The sequence below is a fragment of the Solanum stenotomum genome, chromosome 10 (genome assembly GCF_019186545.1).
Source record: "Solanum stenotomum isolate F172 chromosome 10, ASM1918654v1, whole genome shotgun sequence".
Classification (NCBI taxonomy): Eukaryota; Viridiplantae; Streptophyta; class Magnoliopsida; order Solanales; family Solanaceae; genus Solanum; species Solanum stenotomum.
The window spans coordinates 39,050,663-39,067,318 of record NC_064291.1 but is presented as its reverse complement, the minus strand read 5'-3'; the positions used below and the strand labels follow the sequence as shown (position 1 = coordinate 39,067,318).

The 16,656-nt window shown below is 31.2% G+C and overlaps 1 protein-coding gene and 1 pseudogene across 1 annotated transcript; one reads left to right on the top strand and one right to left on the bottom strand.

The window, feature by feature from the left end:
• Positions 1–450: 450 nt before the first annotated feature.
• Positions 451–5,365, bottom strand: LOC125842961 (uncharacterized; annotated as a pseudogene).
• A 1,453-nt stretch (positions 5,366–6,818) lies between these two features.
• Positions 6,819–8,722, top strand: LOC125842960 (uncharacterized). The gene is made up of 4 exons (XM_049522230.1): positions 6,819–6,921; positions 7,027–7,100; positions 7,219–7,897; positions 8,214–8,722. The coding sequence occupies exons 1-4, from the start codon at positions 6,819–6,821 to the stop codon at positions 8,720–8,722; spliced, it is 1,365 nt and encodes a 454-aa protein (XP_049378187.1).
• Positions 8,723–16,656: the final 7,934 nt, after the last annotated feature.

The window sequence follows — 16,656 nt, the reverse complement described above, 5'->3', positions numbered from 1 at the left end:
ATATCAATTTTGTCTATTTGATACTTAATATTTTTGTAACTTTGGCATGAAATAGTAAAATAGTATCAAATGTTGTAATTTGTACCAATCTTATAAGAGACAATTTGTACCATGTGGTGTGAAGAATAAAATTTTGTTATTTGTGAAAACAATATTGTATCATGTACTTAATAATTTTGTGGAAATTTTGTATCAATTTCACTGTAGTAGAAGCTGTAGTGATGTGTATAATACTTATAATATACAAAATTTAATAAGGTATTAAAATGTATTGAAAACGAATTTAAAAGAGACATAAAAAATTATGGACATAAAAACACTTCAAATTTAGAAGTATGAATTACTTAGAAGTATCATGTTAACCTGGGGAGGAATACTCCAAAACACTTAATGTATCTTCAAAACAATAAAATTTCAGCTCTTGACTGTAAGTCAGTAAATAAACTACTATTATACATTAATCAGTTTATCATATGTCGATAGAAAGAAGTCACCCCTTGGCTTTGTAGGATCATCATTCTCGCTAACGTATCCCGCCTATGCCTTATAGGTACCATAGTTTCATAACAATGCTGCATATCTTGAGCGAAGATAGTCACTTTGAAAAGGGATCGATGGGACATTTATTTTGTCGCTTAGAAATTCAAAAAATGCAGCTACATACGTTCTACAGTCATTGCAAACAGAAAGAAGATACAATATAAATTGAATGAAATGTGTAAGTAAAGAAAAGTAGATACAATACTGACATGCTATCGCTTTTTTATTGCATAATGTCTTGAGCAAATTTCACCTCAAACGGATGTTGTGGACCCAACAATTCACCAGTTTTGTTGTCTTTATATGCATTCAATACTGCCCAATCAATTATGTTTGTTTTATCAAAGAATCTACTATCCTAAAGGTGGTTAGGAAGGATCACAGACAACTGTTTTATCTCATCGGATTGAACTTTTTTCCTTGATCCCAAAGATGAGTCATAAACTCGTATTAACCTTTTTCTTAAAATAACCACAACCAACACCCAATGAAATTCTTCGTCACAGTTAACCGGAATATATACCTCATCTACTAGATAACATGGTAAAACAACATGGACAAAAAATTCATTAAAGACGTCTTTGATTGACCTTTCATATACAGATACAACATCAGCTCGGGCAATGTTTTCTTGTGTACTAAAAGTATCATCTTCATGACTGCAATAATACCTTTTGTACGCATTGTTGATATATGACTTGAACAAACAGTTGCACAGAGTGTATATGTATTGATCCATGCTTCTTAGTTTGACTTCTTGCATAGATGATAAAAAATTACATCTATGTACTGCAAAATAAAGAAAAAAAGAACATAATACATAAAACAATAATACATGATAAAAAGTAGATGATACGTGTAAAAATTGGCAAACACAAGTAGTAATCTGAATTTTTGAGTGACACATGTTAATTGTGTATCATATACATAATTGTAGTGTATATTGTACTTGATCAGTCCAACATTTATTTGGCTGTGACATATTATAAAATCAGTTCTTTTTCAAAGGAAATGCGATAACAAAATTCATACAATCAAATCCAAATAGAGCAGATTTGCCTCTATATTTATCCTCTGATGGTTTTCTATGAAAATGATTGTAGCAACATAAGAATAATTTAATACAAAATCAAAATATAAAGATACAATAATACGAAAACTTACTCATTCGCATATGATTTGCTATAAAGATACATTAATAAAAAAAACTCACTTGTTTGCATGTGATTTGAGGAGTCCCTTTTGTATCCACTAAGAGTACTCTTGTATTAAAGCTGACGAAACTTGATAGGTGATGCCACATCCTTCAAATGGAGTGTATGGGCGAATGTCATCGTCGATTTTCCCCTTGCCCTTATCGCTGAATCCAAAGGCAATCAAATAAGGAGACTGCAGAATCTTTGAAGGCATTCCGTTATGTAGAGCTGGAGTCTTTGTATCAAGATTGTGTGCAGACTCCTTGACTGAAAGTTGGGTAGGTAGCTGGCTGTCAAATAGAAAATCATCACTGTCGATTAGCCGGAGAGGTATGATTACACTCAGTTGTTCGACATTAATTGACTCGTTTGAAAGTTTGTAGACAAGTGCATCTATGACTGTTTCAGTGTCGGATGAAATAGAAGCCAATGTGGTAGAATCCTACATCAAATCAGATAATTATAACAAAATATTACAATTTACATACGCAACTGTTGACATTTTTCAGTAAACAATTTAGAACTAGACAGATGTATCAACAATTACTGAATTTGAAACATGTTTTTCGAAGTCTTGTTGAATTGTATCAGCAACATCTTTATCACCGCTCAATACTTTTGTGTCTAATTGGGGGGCTTCTTGTCCTGCATCCTCCTAATAAACAAAATATTAGATACTATTTTTTTTTTCAAAAATAATTAATGTATAATAATTTAAAAACTTTTTAGTTACCACTTCCTTATTATGAACGATCTCTTTTACCGGAACATAACTCTGGTGTGTTGTGGGTATAACATATGTTGAATCTTCCATAGCATGTTTGTTAATGGATGTGTCATTACTCTGTGTTTTTATATTAGTGTATAAGGAAATATAAATTAAAGTATTTGTTAATGGTTATTCAAAAATAATATATAGTATCAACTGAGATTCTAATGTATCAGGTACAACCAATGATATACAAAAAAGCAACGTTTATTTCATTGTATGAATTAAAATTACTAAAGTATCAATCTTTGTAAATGATACATTATTAATACTTTTAATCGAATTGACTAATGATTAAAAGATATTAAATTATATAATTAAATTGAATTATCATATATATATACCTTTGCAACATTTTTTTCAGTAACATATTATTTTTCAATCTCCACAGCAGATGCATCAATATCATGATCAACAATTGCAAAATCCATTTGTATGGGTGAAATGGTTTGTTGGAAGAATTGATCAGAAGCGGATTGTGGATCAACATTACCTTTCTCGACTGAATCATCCATTATATATGGCATAGAAATGCCACCATTATCCTTCATGATCCAAAAAATCAATATAACACAAAACTGAAAAAGGAAGAAAAAAATAAAAATACTACCTTATCACTTTTGTTATCTTTCGCGCTAACTGCTTTCATCAATTCAGAATATTTTTTTTATAATTAGTGCCTCAACAACTCCAATTTTTTTGTCAACCTAGATTCAAATTAAGCATATTAAGTGGAATTAACAATAAACAAAAAAAATATTTAAATCACATAGTTGTGTTTACTTACATAACACTTCATGTAATCCTTCAGTTTCTCAAGTCCTACATTGTCCGAAATTATTTTTTGGAAACTGTATAATGAGAAACACCAGATACATTATCGACTTGTGGCGATTGTGAATTCGAAGATGACTGATTTGGTTGCTCATCTGGTTGTGTGGCTTTGGGCACATTAGTTTTTGTTGGACGTGCAACTTTTCTTCTCTTAGGGGTGGGGTATATTATGTGCTAGAAACTTGTGTGGATCTCCTTAATAGTTGCTTCAGAGGTTTTGATGAAAAGTCTTCAAATCCAGGAACCTCCTCATGATTAACATCTGATGTGGCTGGTTGAGTTGAAGGTACATGACTGTTATTCGATAAATCAAGTGATCTGATTTTCTCTGGAGTTGACTGAACATTAGAACAATCATTTTATACAAACAAATAGTAAAACATCACAAGAGCAAAAAAAAATGTATCGCAAACTAAAAAAGTAAAGTAAAAAGGTTGTTATGTATTAATTAGCTCAGTAAAAATGGTTTCCATAAACATCTCAAATTTGGGCTTTGCACCCACAACTTTTCAATTGCATAACCTTGATATACCGTTTCCTTCTTTAACAACTATCTCTTTATGCATTACAGACACACATTCATATACCCAGATATTAAGTGCATATGGAAATCCATTCAAGCGATACATTTGTTTGTCGGGTTTGTACTCTTTCCTAAATGATTTCATTAACATTGTGAAGGCAAGTTATCCCCACAGAAACTATTGATAGCTGCCATCTTCTACCATTAAGAAATCTTCAATAGGAATTGTTGCATCACCAAGTTGCAAGAATACAAATGTATGAATGAAAAACATGATAGCCATCTAAAGGGCATCATCAGTGTTGTCCCAACCATCCATAACAAAATGATCTACCAGCTGCCCTTTTTTTACATTATAATTTGGATCAGAAAAATATCTTTGAACCAGCCTACTAGTTTTTGAATCTGGATACTTAAAATCTTTAATATTTCCTTTACACTTCAGACCAGTAATAATAGAAAATTCTCTGATACTAAATTGCAATACATTTCCTTTGGCATGACGAATATGAATTTCTTTGTCTAAATTGTCCTGCTCAACCTCTAGAAGATATAAACACTTGGTAATTTGTCCCTGGTAGTTGCACTTGGGGATATTTAGGTATGGACCGAATATAGTATCCTTGAATAATTTTATACCTTCATCCTTTATTGACAACACTAAATTTTCATTAAAATTTGAGTTGTAACTAGGACCAAACTTTAGGGATTGCTTTAAAATATGTTTAATTACATATTTCATATTCTGCAATTCCATAAATTATGTTGATCAATCACTAAACAGATAAATGATACATACATAACTAATAGGGAAAGACCAAATATTTCACAAAATATTATGTTTCACTTTATTTGATATTAAATAATAACAATCCATAAATGATACACAAAATCAATTTATTCTGTATATACACCGACTTACATTTAAATATGATATAAAATGTAAACTCTCAGATATATTATATTCTGTTTAAGTATCTGTGAATATCTATGAATATGATACATTGTACAAAAAACAACCTACATGTCATACTGTGAATTGAACACCATCTTAGATACATTTCTGAACACAAAATTTTGACAAAAAATAGGGTTTATGAGTACAAATGAGTAAGTTATACTCAATACCAACATTTGATAAAATAATCATAATGTCATTCAATCTTCCATATTGACCTTTAATTTTTGATACATTAAAATAACATAACAACAATATATGCAACCATTATTGTTTCTGGGTAACAACTGCAGATTTCATTCAAGATACACAATAAAACTTTCTTTTTCAACAATGTATCAAAATAAAAGCAAATGAAAACGGGGGGATAAAGAATGTTTTAAAAATGATATATGAAAAGAAATGTATGTCATGGGTAGTGTTGGTCGAGAAATGAGAGGGGCAACCTTTCTACCTCTTTTCTTTTGAGTTTTTGCATCCTTTGCTTTAGATGATGCAAGCACTTCCTTTTTCAATTTTCTCTTCTTAGAACTTTGATTTGCCATTATTGTCGGATCATGCAACCTTTTAGATCTCAATTCTGCCTGTTGAACAGTTAGTTAAATGTACTGCAGTGCACTAACAGAAAAGTGTACACTTGCCAATCAAGTTGTTAGAGTTAGTTAAATTAACTACTTCAGTTTGTAATGGTATAAATAATGTTTAGTAGATTGTAATAGTTAGATTTTCTCAGTCATTGTTCATGAGTTCAATACAAAATTTTCTCTCTTCTTCTTCAATCGATTACTCTCAAATTGATATTTCTCTTCATTGAGTAGTTGGAATTCACTGAAGTTTACATGGTATCAGAGCAGTTTAGAGCAGATCTAGGGATTTATCTCAAGATTTTTTTAGCATAGATCGAGAGATTCTGCAATGGCGGTCGAGGATGGATCAATGGATGAAACACGTCGTGAAACTGGAGGAATTGTATCGAGGGGAGGTTCGGTGATTCTAGCTCACAATCACCCGCTCTACTTGAGCTCTTCTAATGTTCCTGGAGCATTTTCTGTTGGGATTCAATTGCTCGGCATGGAGAACTACACTCTGTGAAGTCGACCAATGGAGATAGCATTGCTAGAAAGAAACAAGTTAGGTCTCGTAGATAGATCAGTTTCCAGGAGTAATTTTGAAAAAGATTTGGGATCAATGTAATGCGATCGTAATTTCATGGCTTACATGCAATGTGAGCAAGGATCAGTTTAGTGGAATCTTATACGCATCAAGTGCACACAAGGTTTGGCTTGATTTGAAGGAACGTTTCGACAAAGTGAATGGATCGAGGTTGTATCAACTTCACAAGAGAATTTTCACATTAACACAGGGAGTCTCTACAGTTTCTTCTTATTACACAAAATTAAAGAGTCTATGGGATGAATATGACTTAATTTTGCCTCCACCAGGGTGTGATTGTCACAAATCAAGGAGTTTGTTGAGCAAATGCAATATCAACGTCTTTTACAATTTTTGATGGGTCTAAATGAAAGCTACTCACAGGCAACAGGACAAATCTTGATGATGAGTAATTTGCCTAATGTAAACCAAGCATATGCAACGGTTATTCAAGATGAAAGTCAAAAAGGAATTGTCGGAGTTGTTCATGATGGAATAGAACCAACAGCTCTGTCTGCTTCAAGACAAACTGGAACCAAACAGTTTCAAAAGAAAGGATACAATAATTTCTATTGTGATTTCTATCACATGAAGGGCCATACAAGGGATAGATGTTACAAATTGATGAAATGTGAACATTGTCATGCGACAGGGCATGCTAAGAGCAATTGTTATCAACTAATTGGGTACTCTGCAGATTTCAAGTCAAAGAAGAAGGTTAATGCAGTTTTTGAAGGACATATGCAGAATGAATCAAGCAGTTGCTGTGAGGATTTCCAGAGGAGTGCGAATGTTGTCATATGAGGGAAGGTGTGTGATGATCAAATAGTTACACAGGATCAGCTTATGCAGTTGATGAATAAGGCCACACCAGAACAATTGAAGCAGATGCTAAATGTACTAAACATGAACACCACAAACCAACCACATATGAGTGCTCACATGGCAGGTAATCCTATGAAACTCATGAACTAGATAGTGGACTCAGGGTGTACAGATCATATGATAAGCAATAAGCAACACTTACATATCGAGATCATTGTGAGAAATGCAGGAAAAGTACAACTACCAACAAGTGATTCAGCTTTTATTTCTCATATTGGAAGTGTTCAGTTGAATGAAGGTAAAGTAATTAGTGATGTGTTGTGTGTGCCAGCATTCAAGTTTAATCTATTATCAGTTTCAAAATTGACAAAAGAATTGAACTGTTATGTTTCTTTTTTTTCTCACATGTTGTGTATTTTAGGACCTCTCATCTGGGAAGGTGAAGGGGATTGGTGATATAGAGGATGTTCTTTATGTACTAAGAATGCAAGGGATGCAACAAAGAAATGTGAATACAATCAGGACAATATTTGTTGTTGGGAAAACCATTGATCCTGCCCTTTGGCATATGAGATTGGGACACATTCCTATGGGAGTACTTAGAAGAATAAAGGCTTTCAATAATTGTAGTAGTCTTACTTTGAAACAGTGTAGTATTTGTCCACAGGCTAGACAAACTAGAGTTCCTTTTCCCATTAGCAATAGTAAAGCAGATGCTAATTTTGATTTGGTTCACATGGATGTTTGGGGCCCTTACAAGATGCCTACTCACAATGGGAAGAGGTATTTCCTCACTTTAGTTGATGATAATTCTAGGTGGACATGGGTTTTCTTAATTGCTTTAAAGTCTGATGTGATTGTAGCTCTTAAACAATTCTTATCAATGATAAAAACACAGTTTGGCAGAATTGTGAAGGTGTTTAGATCTGATAATGGAGGTGAATTCTTTAATACAAATTGTAGTGAATTGTTTACATCAAATGGGATATTGCACCAAAGTTCTTGTCCTCATACACCACAACAAAATGGTATTGTGGAAAGGAAGCACAGGCATATTTTGGAGACAGCTAGAGCAATCAAAATACAAAGTAATCTTCTTGGTATGTTCTGGGGGGGAATGTGTGGAGACTGCAGTATATATCATTAATAGAATTCCCCTTACTACATTAGGCAACAAGACCCCATATGAACTACTTTATAATAAACAGCCTTCTTTGTATCATCTTAGAGTAGTGGGATGTCTTTGTTTTGCTACAAATCTCTTAAAGGGAGATAAATTAGCACCCAGGGCAAGGGAGGCAGTTTTGCTTGGATATGCAGTTACTTAAAAGGGATATAGATTATATGACATGAAGTGTAAGACTATATTTGTTAGTAGAGATGTTGTCTTTCATGAACACTTATTCCCATTTCAAGCACATAATATTGATTATGAAAGAGGCATGCATTTTCTTAATCTTGGTGGGACTAAAATGCCTAATCATGTTGAAAGTGAGATATTGATTTCCTCTGATCATGGTGAAGATGAAATACCAAGCATTGTTGTTACTGGGCTTTCTGATGGTGAACCAGGTCCAATTGAGGTAACCCCACCTCCACCTTTATGCACACTAGAAGAGGAACATGTTGAGGAGGAACATGTCCCAGATGCACAGGACCATATTGGTTTAAGGAAGTCACATAGGACTGCCAGGCCTCCTATTTGGCAAACAGATTATGTCTTACCTGGGAAAGCAACTAGAAATTGTTTATACTCCATAGGTGATGTTGTGGACTATGCTAGCATCTCAGTCCCTTATAAGAGTTTTTTGACAAAAATCTTACAAGAGCAAGAGCCTAAAACATATCATGAAGCAGTACAAGACAACAAAAGGATTGAAGCTATTCAAAGTGAAATCCAGGCACTAGAAGAAAATAACACATGAAAAATTGTACAGCTGCCTGTGGATAAGAAAGGCATAGGATGTAAGTGGGTGTACAAGATAAAGTATAATGCCAATGGTGAAGTGGATAGATTCAAAGCTCGACTTGTTGCGAAAGGATACAATCAGAGAGAAGACTAAAATTATCAAGAAACTTTTTCTCCTGTTGTGAAGATGGTGACAGTCAGAGTGGTGATATATTTAGCTGCTGCACAAGGTTGGGGACTTTATCAAATGGATGTTTTTAATGCATTTCTTCAAGATGATTTAGATGAGGAAGTGTACATGGAGATTCTATTGGGTTTCAGTCATCAAAGTGGGAAGGGGAAGGTCTGCAAGTTGACCAAATCTTTATATGGACTCAAGCAAGCGAGTAGGCAATGGAACATAAAGTTAACTACAGCCTTGACTGCTTTCAGATTTAATCAGAGTCACTTTGATTATTCACTATTCACTAAGCACCAAAGATCTAGTTTGGTTGTTGTATTGGTCTATGTTGATGACCTGCTTATCACTGGGAATGATCACCAACTGATTTTGGAGACAAAGAAAATACTCAAAGATACTTTTAAGATCAAAGATTTGGGTGACTTAAGGTACTTCTTAGGCATTGAATTTGCTAGGAATAAGGCTGGAATTATCATGCACCAAAGAAAGTATTGTCTTGAGCTGATTTCAAATATGGGGTTGTCAGGGTCAAAGCCTATTAAAGCACCTATTGAGCTAAATCAAAGGCTCACCAGTGCAAAGTTTGATTTGCATTTTCCTCAAGAATCCAAAATTGACAAGCTATTGAAGGATCCTAGTATATATCAGAAGTTGGTAGGAAGACTTTTATACTTGACCATAACTAGGCCTTACATAGCCTTTGTTGTACAGAATCTCAGTCAATATATGCATGAACCAAAGACATCTCACATGGAAGCCGCAATCAAAGTGGTTAAATATGTCAAACAATCTCCAGGTTTAGGAATTCTCATGTCTTCTTTTAGTACCAATCAAATGTCAACTTATTGTGATGTTGATTGGGCCTCTTGTGCCAACATTAGAAAGTCCATTACTGGATACCTAGTGACTTATGGAAACTCTTTAATTTCATGGAAGTCCAAGAAACAAAGCACTATATCGCGTAGCTCAGCAGAAGCTGAATACAGAAGCCTAGCCTCTACAATAGCTGAAATTGTGTGGCTAGTTGGTCTATTCAAGGAGCTAGGGATCTCCTTGCAGTTACCAGTTCCTATACATTGCGACAGCAAATCAGCCATTCAGATTGCTGCCAATCCAGTCTTCCACAAACGCACCAAGCATATTGACATTGATTGCCATTTTATCCGAGAAAAGATACAACTTGGATTAGTTCAGCTAGTGTATCTGCAGACAACAGAGCATCCAGCAAATCTACTTACCAAAGGATTGGCAAGCAATCAACATTCTTATCTTGTTTCCAAGCTAGGATTGAAGAACATCTTTCATACTCCTAGCTTGAGGGAGGATGCTAAACAGTTAGTTAAATGTAGTGCAGTGCAGTGCACTAACAAAAAAGTGTACACCTGTCAATCAAGTTGTTAGAGTTAGTTAAATTAACTACTTCAGTTTGTAATGGTATAAATAGTGTTTAGTAGATTGTAATAGTTAGATTTTCTCATTCATTGTTCATGAGTTCAATACATAATTTTCTCTCTTCTTCTTCAATCGGTTACTCTCAAATTGTTATTTCTCTTCATTGATTGGTTGGAATTCACTAAAGTTTACACTGCCCAGTTGGAGTCTTCTTAAACAAAAATTCGATCATTGTTAGGTGTTATTATTTGAGAAATCCCAATATTAAAAGACGGATGATCCATTTTTCCTCAAGATCCAAAATCGATTGAAACACAAAAATTGGTTTTGAAAGCAAAATGAAGAAGATGAGAATACCTCTTTTGAACTTTGAAGACGGTTGAATAGAGATAGAATCGTTTGAAATTCAAATTGATTTGAATTTGATAACTAATTTGGTAGTGGGGAGAGATTGGAGGCGAGATTTTAGGGATGAGAAAAGTTGGTGTGGGTTTTTTCACAATAATGTATCCGGAATAGAGGGTTTGGGGGAAAAGTAGGAAATTTTGTATTTTTATGAAAGTGTAGGAAAAAAAATAAGAATATGTAAACTGATATTGTGTACTTTAGTAATTTTTCCTTAAAATAATGCAAAACAGTTCTTATTTTTCTAATTTAACATTTGTGTCTAAAAAGCTAATGCAATATCCTTGTAAAACTATACAACTTCTAGATCCTACCATAAGTTTTGTTGGGTTATGAAGGTGATCTTGGCATCATGCGGAAGCTTACAATTGTAAATCATATGAGGATAAATTAGACGACACATAAAACTATACTAAAAGACATCATATTATTATATGATATTACCAATTGGCCTACATAATTAAAAACTAATAAAAAGACATTAAAACTGTAGAGAGATAATCTCCTCATAAACAAAACTCTTAAATGTTTATATTGTGGATGTTATTGTGTTTTTAGTGTGAGAAGAGGGGTGTTATATTTATAGGATTCCATACGTTTTCTCTAAGGAAAGAATAAATCATATATGGAAGAGAATTATATTTTCCTTTCAAAAAAAGTTTAAGCATTTATGGTAATACTTTAACTTTTCTTTTAAGGAAAAATAAAAGTTCAAATAAGGTAAGAAAATCAGGGCAAAATCCTAACAGATCTTACCCATAGATTAATTTTAATTGAATATTAATTTAATCTGCTTTTCTATATTTTAGATCTAAGCAAGAAAAAAATTTACAATTATGATAAAACTGTGAATAATATTAGCATGTGTGTGCTTTGAATATATAAATGCAAATTTATAGAAGTCATGAGAAAAGTAAGAAGACAAACATTAACATCTACGGACTACGGTATAAAATATACTAATATTTTAAAGAAATAAAATAGCTTGTTTACAAAAAATTAAATAACTATTCTTAAATATTAAAAAGATATATTAAATACTATTGAGAAAATAGTCAAATGTCTTCCTAATTTAAATTTGAACTTTTAACTATACGGTCTAATTTTATGATGGTCCTATCACCCATCCTAAACTATTTAAAATTGAAATTTTAACATCTTTAAATAGTCACAACAACACTTATGTTGATCGGTAAAATATATTATATATACATTTGTCACATGGAAATTTTATTTTTATTTTTTTCCTTTTTGATTTTTGATTTTGAAAAAATCCATTGAAGTTTAGTTCAAAAGCTTGAAAAACACTGGGTTACAACAGACTCAGTTGTTATTTGAAACTTGGTGACTCCTATGTTAGTTGTTATTTGTTAAGAGCTAAAAAATTGGGTAAACTACGTTCATAATTGCGATTTTTGGATCTGAAGAACGCCGAAACTTCATGATTATCGATTTCGATTCATATTATTGAATTACTTGTTTCACTATTTATTTCTTACAAGTCAATTCATTGCAATTTTATTACTTGATTAATTCAACTCTCGTGTTCTTAAGTTATCTGTACCAATTCAATTGTATTGTTAATTTTAAGAGTAAATATACATGTGCAATTTGTAAAAACCTTTTTTTATTTGACCAAGTAGCAAAGAGCCATCAAAGTCTCAAGTAAAAATTAATGTAAAGGGGTGATTTACAAAAATAATTTTAGAGTTGAGTTGTCTTAAAATTTGACCTCACTAGACCATCTCCAACTCACCTCAATTTTACTCTTCATTCTCTATATTTGGAGAGTAAAATAGAGAATAGGCACTCCTACCCATCTCCATATCACTCTCCATTCTTCATATTTAGAGAGGTGAGAACTACTATTCACACTCTCTATTTCACTTTTTGAATATTTTATTATTATTATTTCTATTACTTTCTAATTAACATATTATTTTACATATAATGTCATTAATAAAATATCTAATATTCATAATTCTTTTTAAATGTAATATTACATTTTAAAAAATATATTATTTAATATATAGTACTTTCATCCCGAATTAATAGTATTTTATTTTTTTCTAATTTTCGACAATAATATAATTTGATTTTATTATCAATTTTCACTATAAAAAATACACAAAATTAAAATGATAAGATGAAAAAACTAATTTAAAAATACAATACATAATATGATAATTTAAATACAAGATAATAATACAATATATGACATAATAATTTAAATACAAGATACAATACAATACATAACATAATAATCAATTCGCGATGAAACAAGAATCATGCCAAAAAGATGTTGAACGTGCATTCGGAGTTTTGCAATCACGTTTTACAATTATTGCAAGACCGTCACGTTTTTGGAAAAAGAAAGTGCTACATGATATAATGACTACATGTATTATACTGCACAACATGATAATTGAGGATGAACATGATCTCAATGCACCAATTCAAGATGTCGTAGAGGCTCCAACTCCAACGACAGAAATGGTGGTAGATGAAAATCTTCGATTTGAACAATTTTTAGCTAGACATAGAAAAGTTAAGGACAAAAATGCTCATTTTGAACTCTGTAATGCATTAATAGAGTATTTATGGGAGCAACTTAATAATTTTAAAAATTGAGTGTTTGTGTAATGTTTATGTTATTGTATTTCACTTTTATTTGAATTTGTCCATTAATTTGTTCCATTAATTTGTATATTATATAATATTTTCTTGCAATTTATGTTATTTAAAAATGTAGAATAAAATATAATTTTATACTATTAAATAAAAAAATTGAAAAAATAAAATTTTATATCACATGAAAATTATATAAAGTAATTATTGGGAAAAAGAAATAAAGAATTTATATTATAAAATAAGAAAATAAGAAAATAAGAATGAAATAGAAATAATAATATAATATTGAGGAAAGAGAAAAATATTCATTTTTAGAGAATGAAATAGAAAATTGGATTGGAGTTGGTTGTCTAAAAAAATAGAAAACTCTATATTTAAAGAGTAAAATAGAGTGTAGGGTTGGAGATGCCCTTACCCTATAATACAAATTCAAATTTAACAAAAAATTTCTCATGAATAATACTTTTGACTTTCAACTTTGAAGGATTACCCATGTAGCAAGGAACAGTATAAAAAAAAGAAGTTAAGAACACTTGTTTTCAAGGTCAATAGATGTTTTATGACTAATATTATATAAAATAAAATGATTTATTAATTAATTATTATTAAGTACTTAATAAAATATATTTAAAATACATATATTATGAGTCCTGACATTAGTATGTTGGAAAAAGTAAACAATAAAAAAACGTCTATGATCTAAACTTGAGTTTTGTTGGGGGTGCGACCTTTAAATAAGTCCGTGATTCAAATTTAATTCGAACTCAATACGAATTCCAAATAAAAATAAAGGAAAAAAGAACTTGGGTTCGGAAAACTTTATGGTCAACACTTCCGATCAAGTACTGTACACTAATTCTAACAAATGTATATGAACAACGCTTGCACCCATTCGACTTTTGACAAGTGTAAAGTCATATAAACACCATTAATTGTTAAAAAAAAAATCAAATAAATTGCGCTATTAATTTCTTACTCCATTTTTATTTTATACATTCTTCAAAGTTTTCTCATTTGGAGGTTTGATTTGACCTATAACAGAGGGGTGTACAAAATAAAATCGAAAATCATATCAAACTGTAAATTGAGTCAAATTGAAAAAGAAAATTCGACTAGTGATTTGGTTTGATTTGGTTTAGTGTTGGAAAAAAAATTCGACTATACTTGGATTGGTTTGGTTTTAACTAAAAAAAGTCAACCTGAGACCAAACCAACTCGACATTATATATATAATTTTAAAAAATTATTTTATATATAAAAGTATTTACTTTGATGTATTTACTTTGGTTTAGACATTTAAAATCTATAATCTAATTAAAAATTTTCTTTAATGTTTAATCATGTAATTATTACTTATTTTAGCATGATTTAGTTCTTTTAAATTATGATCATTTTCATAATGACTTATCAATTTGCAATATTTATTTTATATGATTTCACTAGTATTTTTTATTGAATATTTTAGTGTCATCACTCATCTCATATTATGTGTTATTTTTTTAGAAACACCTTAGATAGTTATATTTTGGTTGGACTTATAAAGAAATATTTGGAGCACAAGTTAATTATATGATTGTATGAATACTTTATCGGAAAAATCTAATAACATGAAAAAACCTGAGGTTTATTAGTTTGGTTTGATTTAAAAATTAAAAAATTTGACACAAATGGTTTGGTTTGGTATTTGAAAAATCCGAACCAACCCAAGATTGAAAAACTAAAAAAAAGAATCGAGTTGTTTTCATTTGGTTTGGTTTATAAATTTAATTTTTTTTACACAAATAGTTTGATTTGATATTTGAAAAACCCGAACTAACCCGATGATGTACACTCTTAATGAGAACTATGACAAGCATAAATTTTAATCTATAATATATAATATTTTCTTTTTTTGAGTAATAGATTGGTTACTGTTTATTATTTGTCCCCGATCAGTTCTCAAATATTTACGGAGAAGTAATTTTTTTCTAATGATAAGGGAAATTGTTCATCACGCTATAAAATTTGAAGAACAAAACAACTATGTTTTATTTATAAGTTTTGGTTGAGATTGTTAAAAGGTATGTGGCAGTCTAGCGGCGTGCATTAATAATTAATTGATATAACAACATTATATCAATAAAACTATTTAAAACGTACTAATAAAATATAAATCAAGTAAATTATCAATTTTTTCTCGGCGAATATTCATATTTTGAAATGTATTCATTATATAGTCTCATTGGAGATAATACTAAATATTCTAGCACAATTGATTTATGTTAGCCTAATTTGACTATATATAATTTGTTCATTTTTTTACTTTAAATAGGACTATAGGAGGTTGGAGGTGCCACGCCATAACAAATGACAATTCCGTTCAAGCTGCAAACCAACGAGCCCCAAAAATAAAAGGTAAATTCAGCCTTACTAAAGGCTTGAACTTGGCCACGCCGTAATCAGAGGCGAACCCATAATTTGAATACTTTAGGTGCACGAATATAAACATAGCTCAAATATGAGCTCTAAGCTAAATTTAAAATAAAAACAATAAAAAAAAGTCTTTAGTTGGATTTGAACCTTGATTTCAAGAGTGGTATCTCTAGCTTGTACCAGACCAGTAGCACAAGGACACTTCTATGCTTATCATGAGTGCACTATTAACTATATTCTAATTTCTATCAGTTTTGCAAAATAGATATACATATATACATATGATTTTTTCAAAAGGTACCGGGTGCACGTGCACTCCTTCTCCATAGTGTGGGTCCACATCTAACCATAACAAATGACAATTTCGTTCTCGCTGCAAACCAACCAGCGATATTCATTTATTCAAGTAGTATCATTAATATTATTTGTAAGAATATTTTTATTTTTTCAAAGTTGTTTTTTACATATATAATACTAAAAATTTTCAACAAAGCAGTGTCGATCGACACCCCTTGAAATAAGGCGGATCCGCACATATTTAGAAAAAGTAGGAAAAAAAAAGTGGAATTAAGTAAAAACAATGTTAGGGAGATGGAATATAAAATTAGTAGGATAGGTTTACACTTTGTGAATAACGACAATTCATTTCCATAGGTTTGGTAAGAAGAAAATGCATTGGCAGACGCCGCGTACCAGCTGCTTTTTGGCTGCAAGTCAATTACATACGTATAATATTGATACATAAATAAAAGTTATGATCTCAATAATATTTATATATAATTTACACATATATTATTAATTGTGAGTCAGTGAAAATGAAGATGGGAGTAAAGATGAGATGTCATGTAATGTAAACTACAGAAAGATATAATCAATGTGAATTAAGTTTCATAAAGATGAGACGTAAGACAGTGTCGAGTGGGAACAAA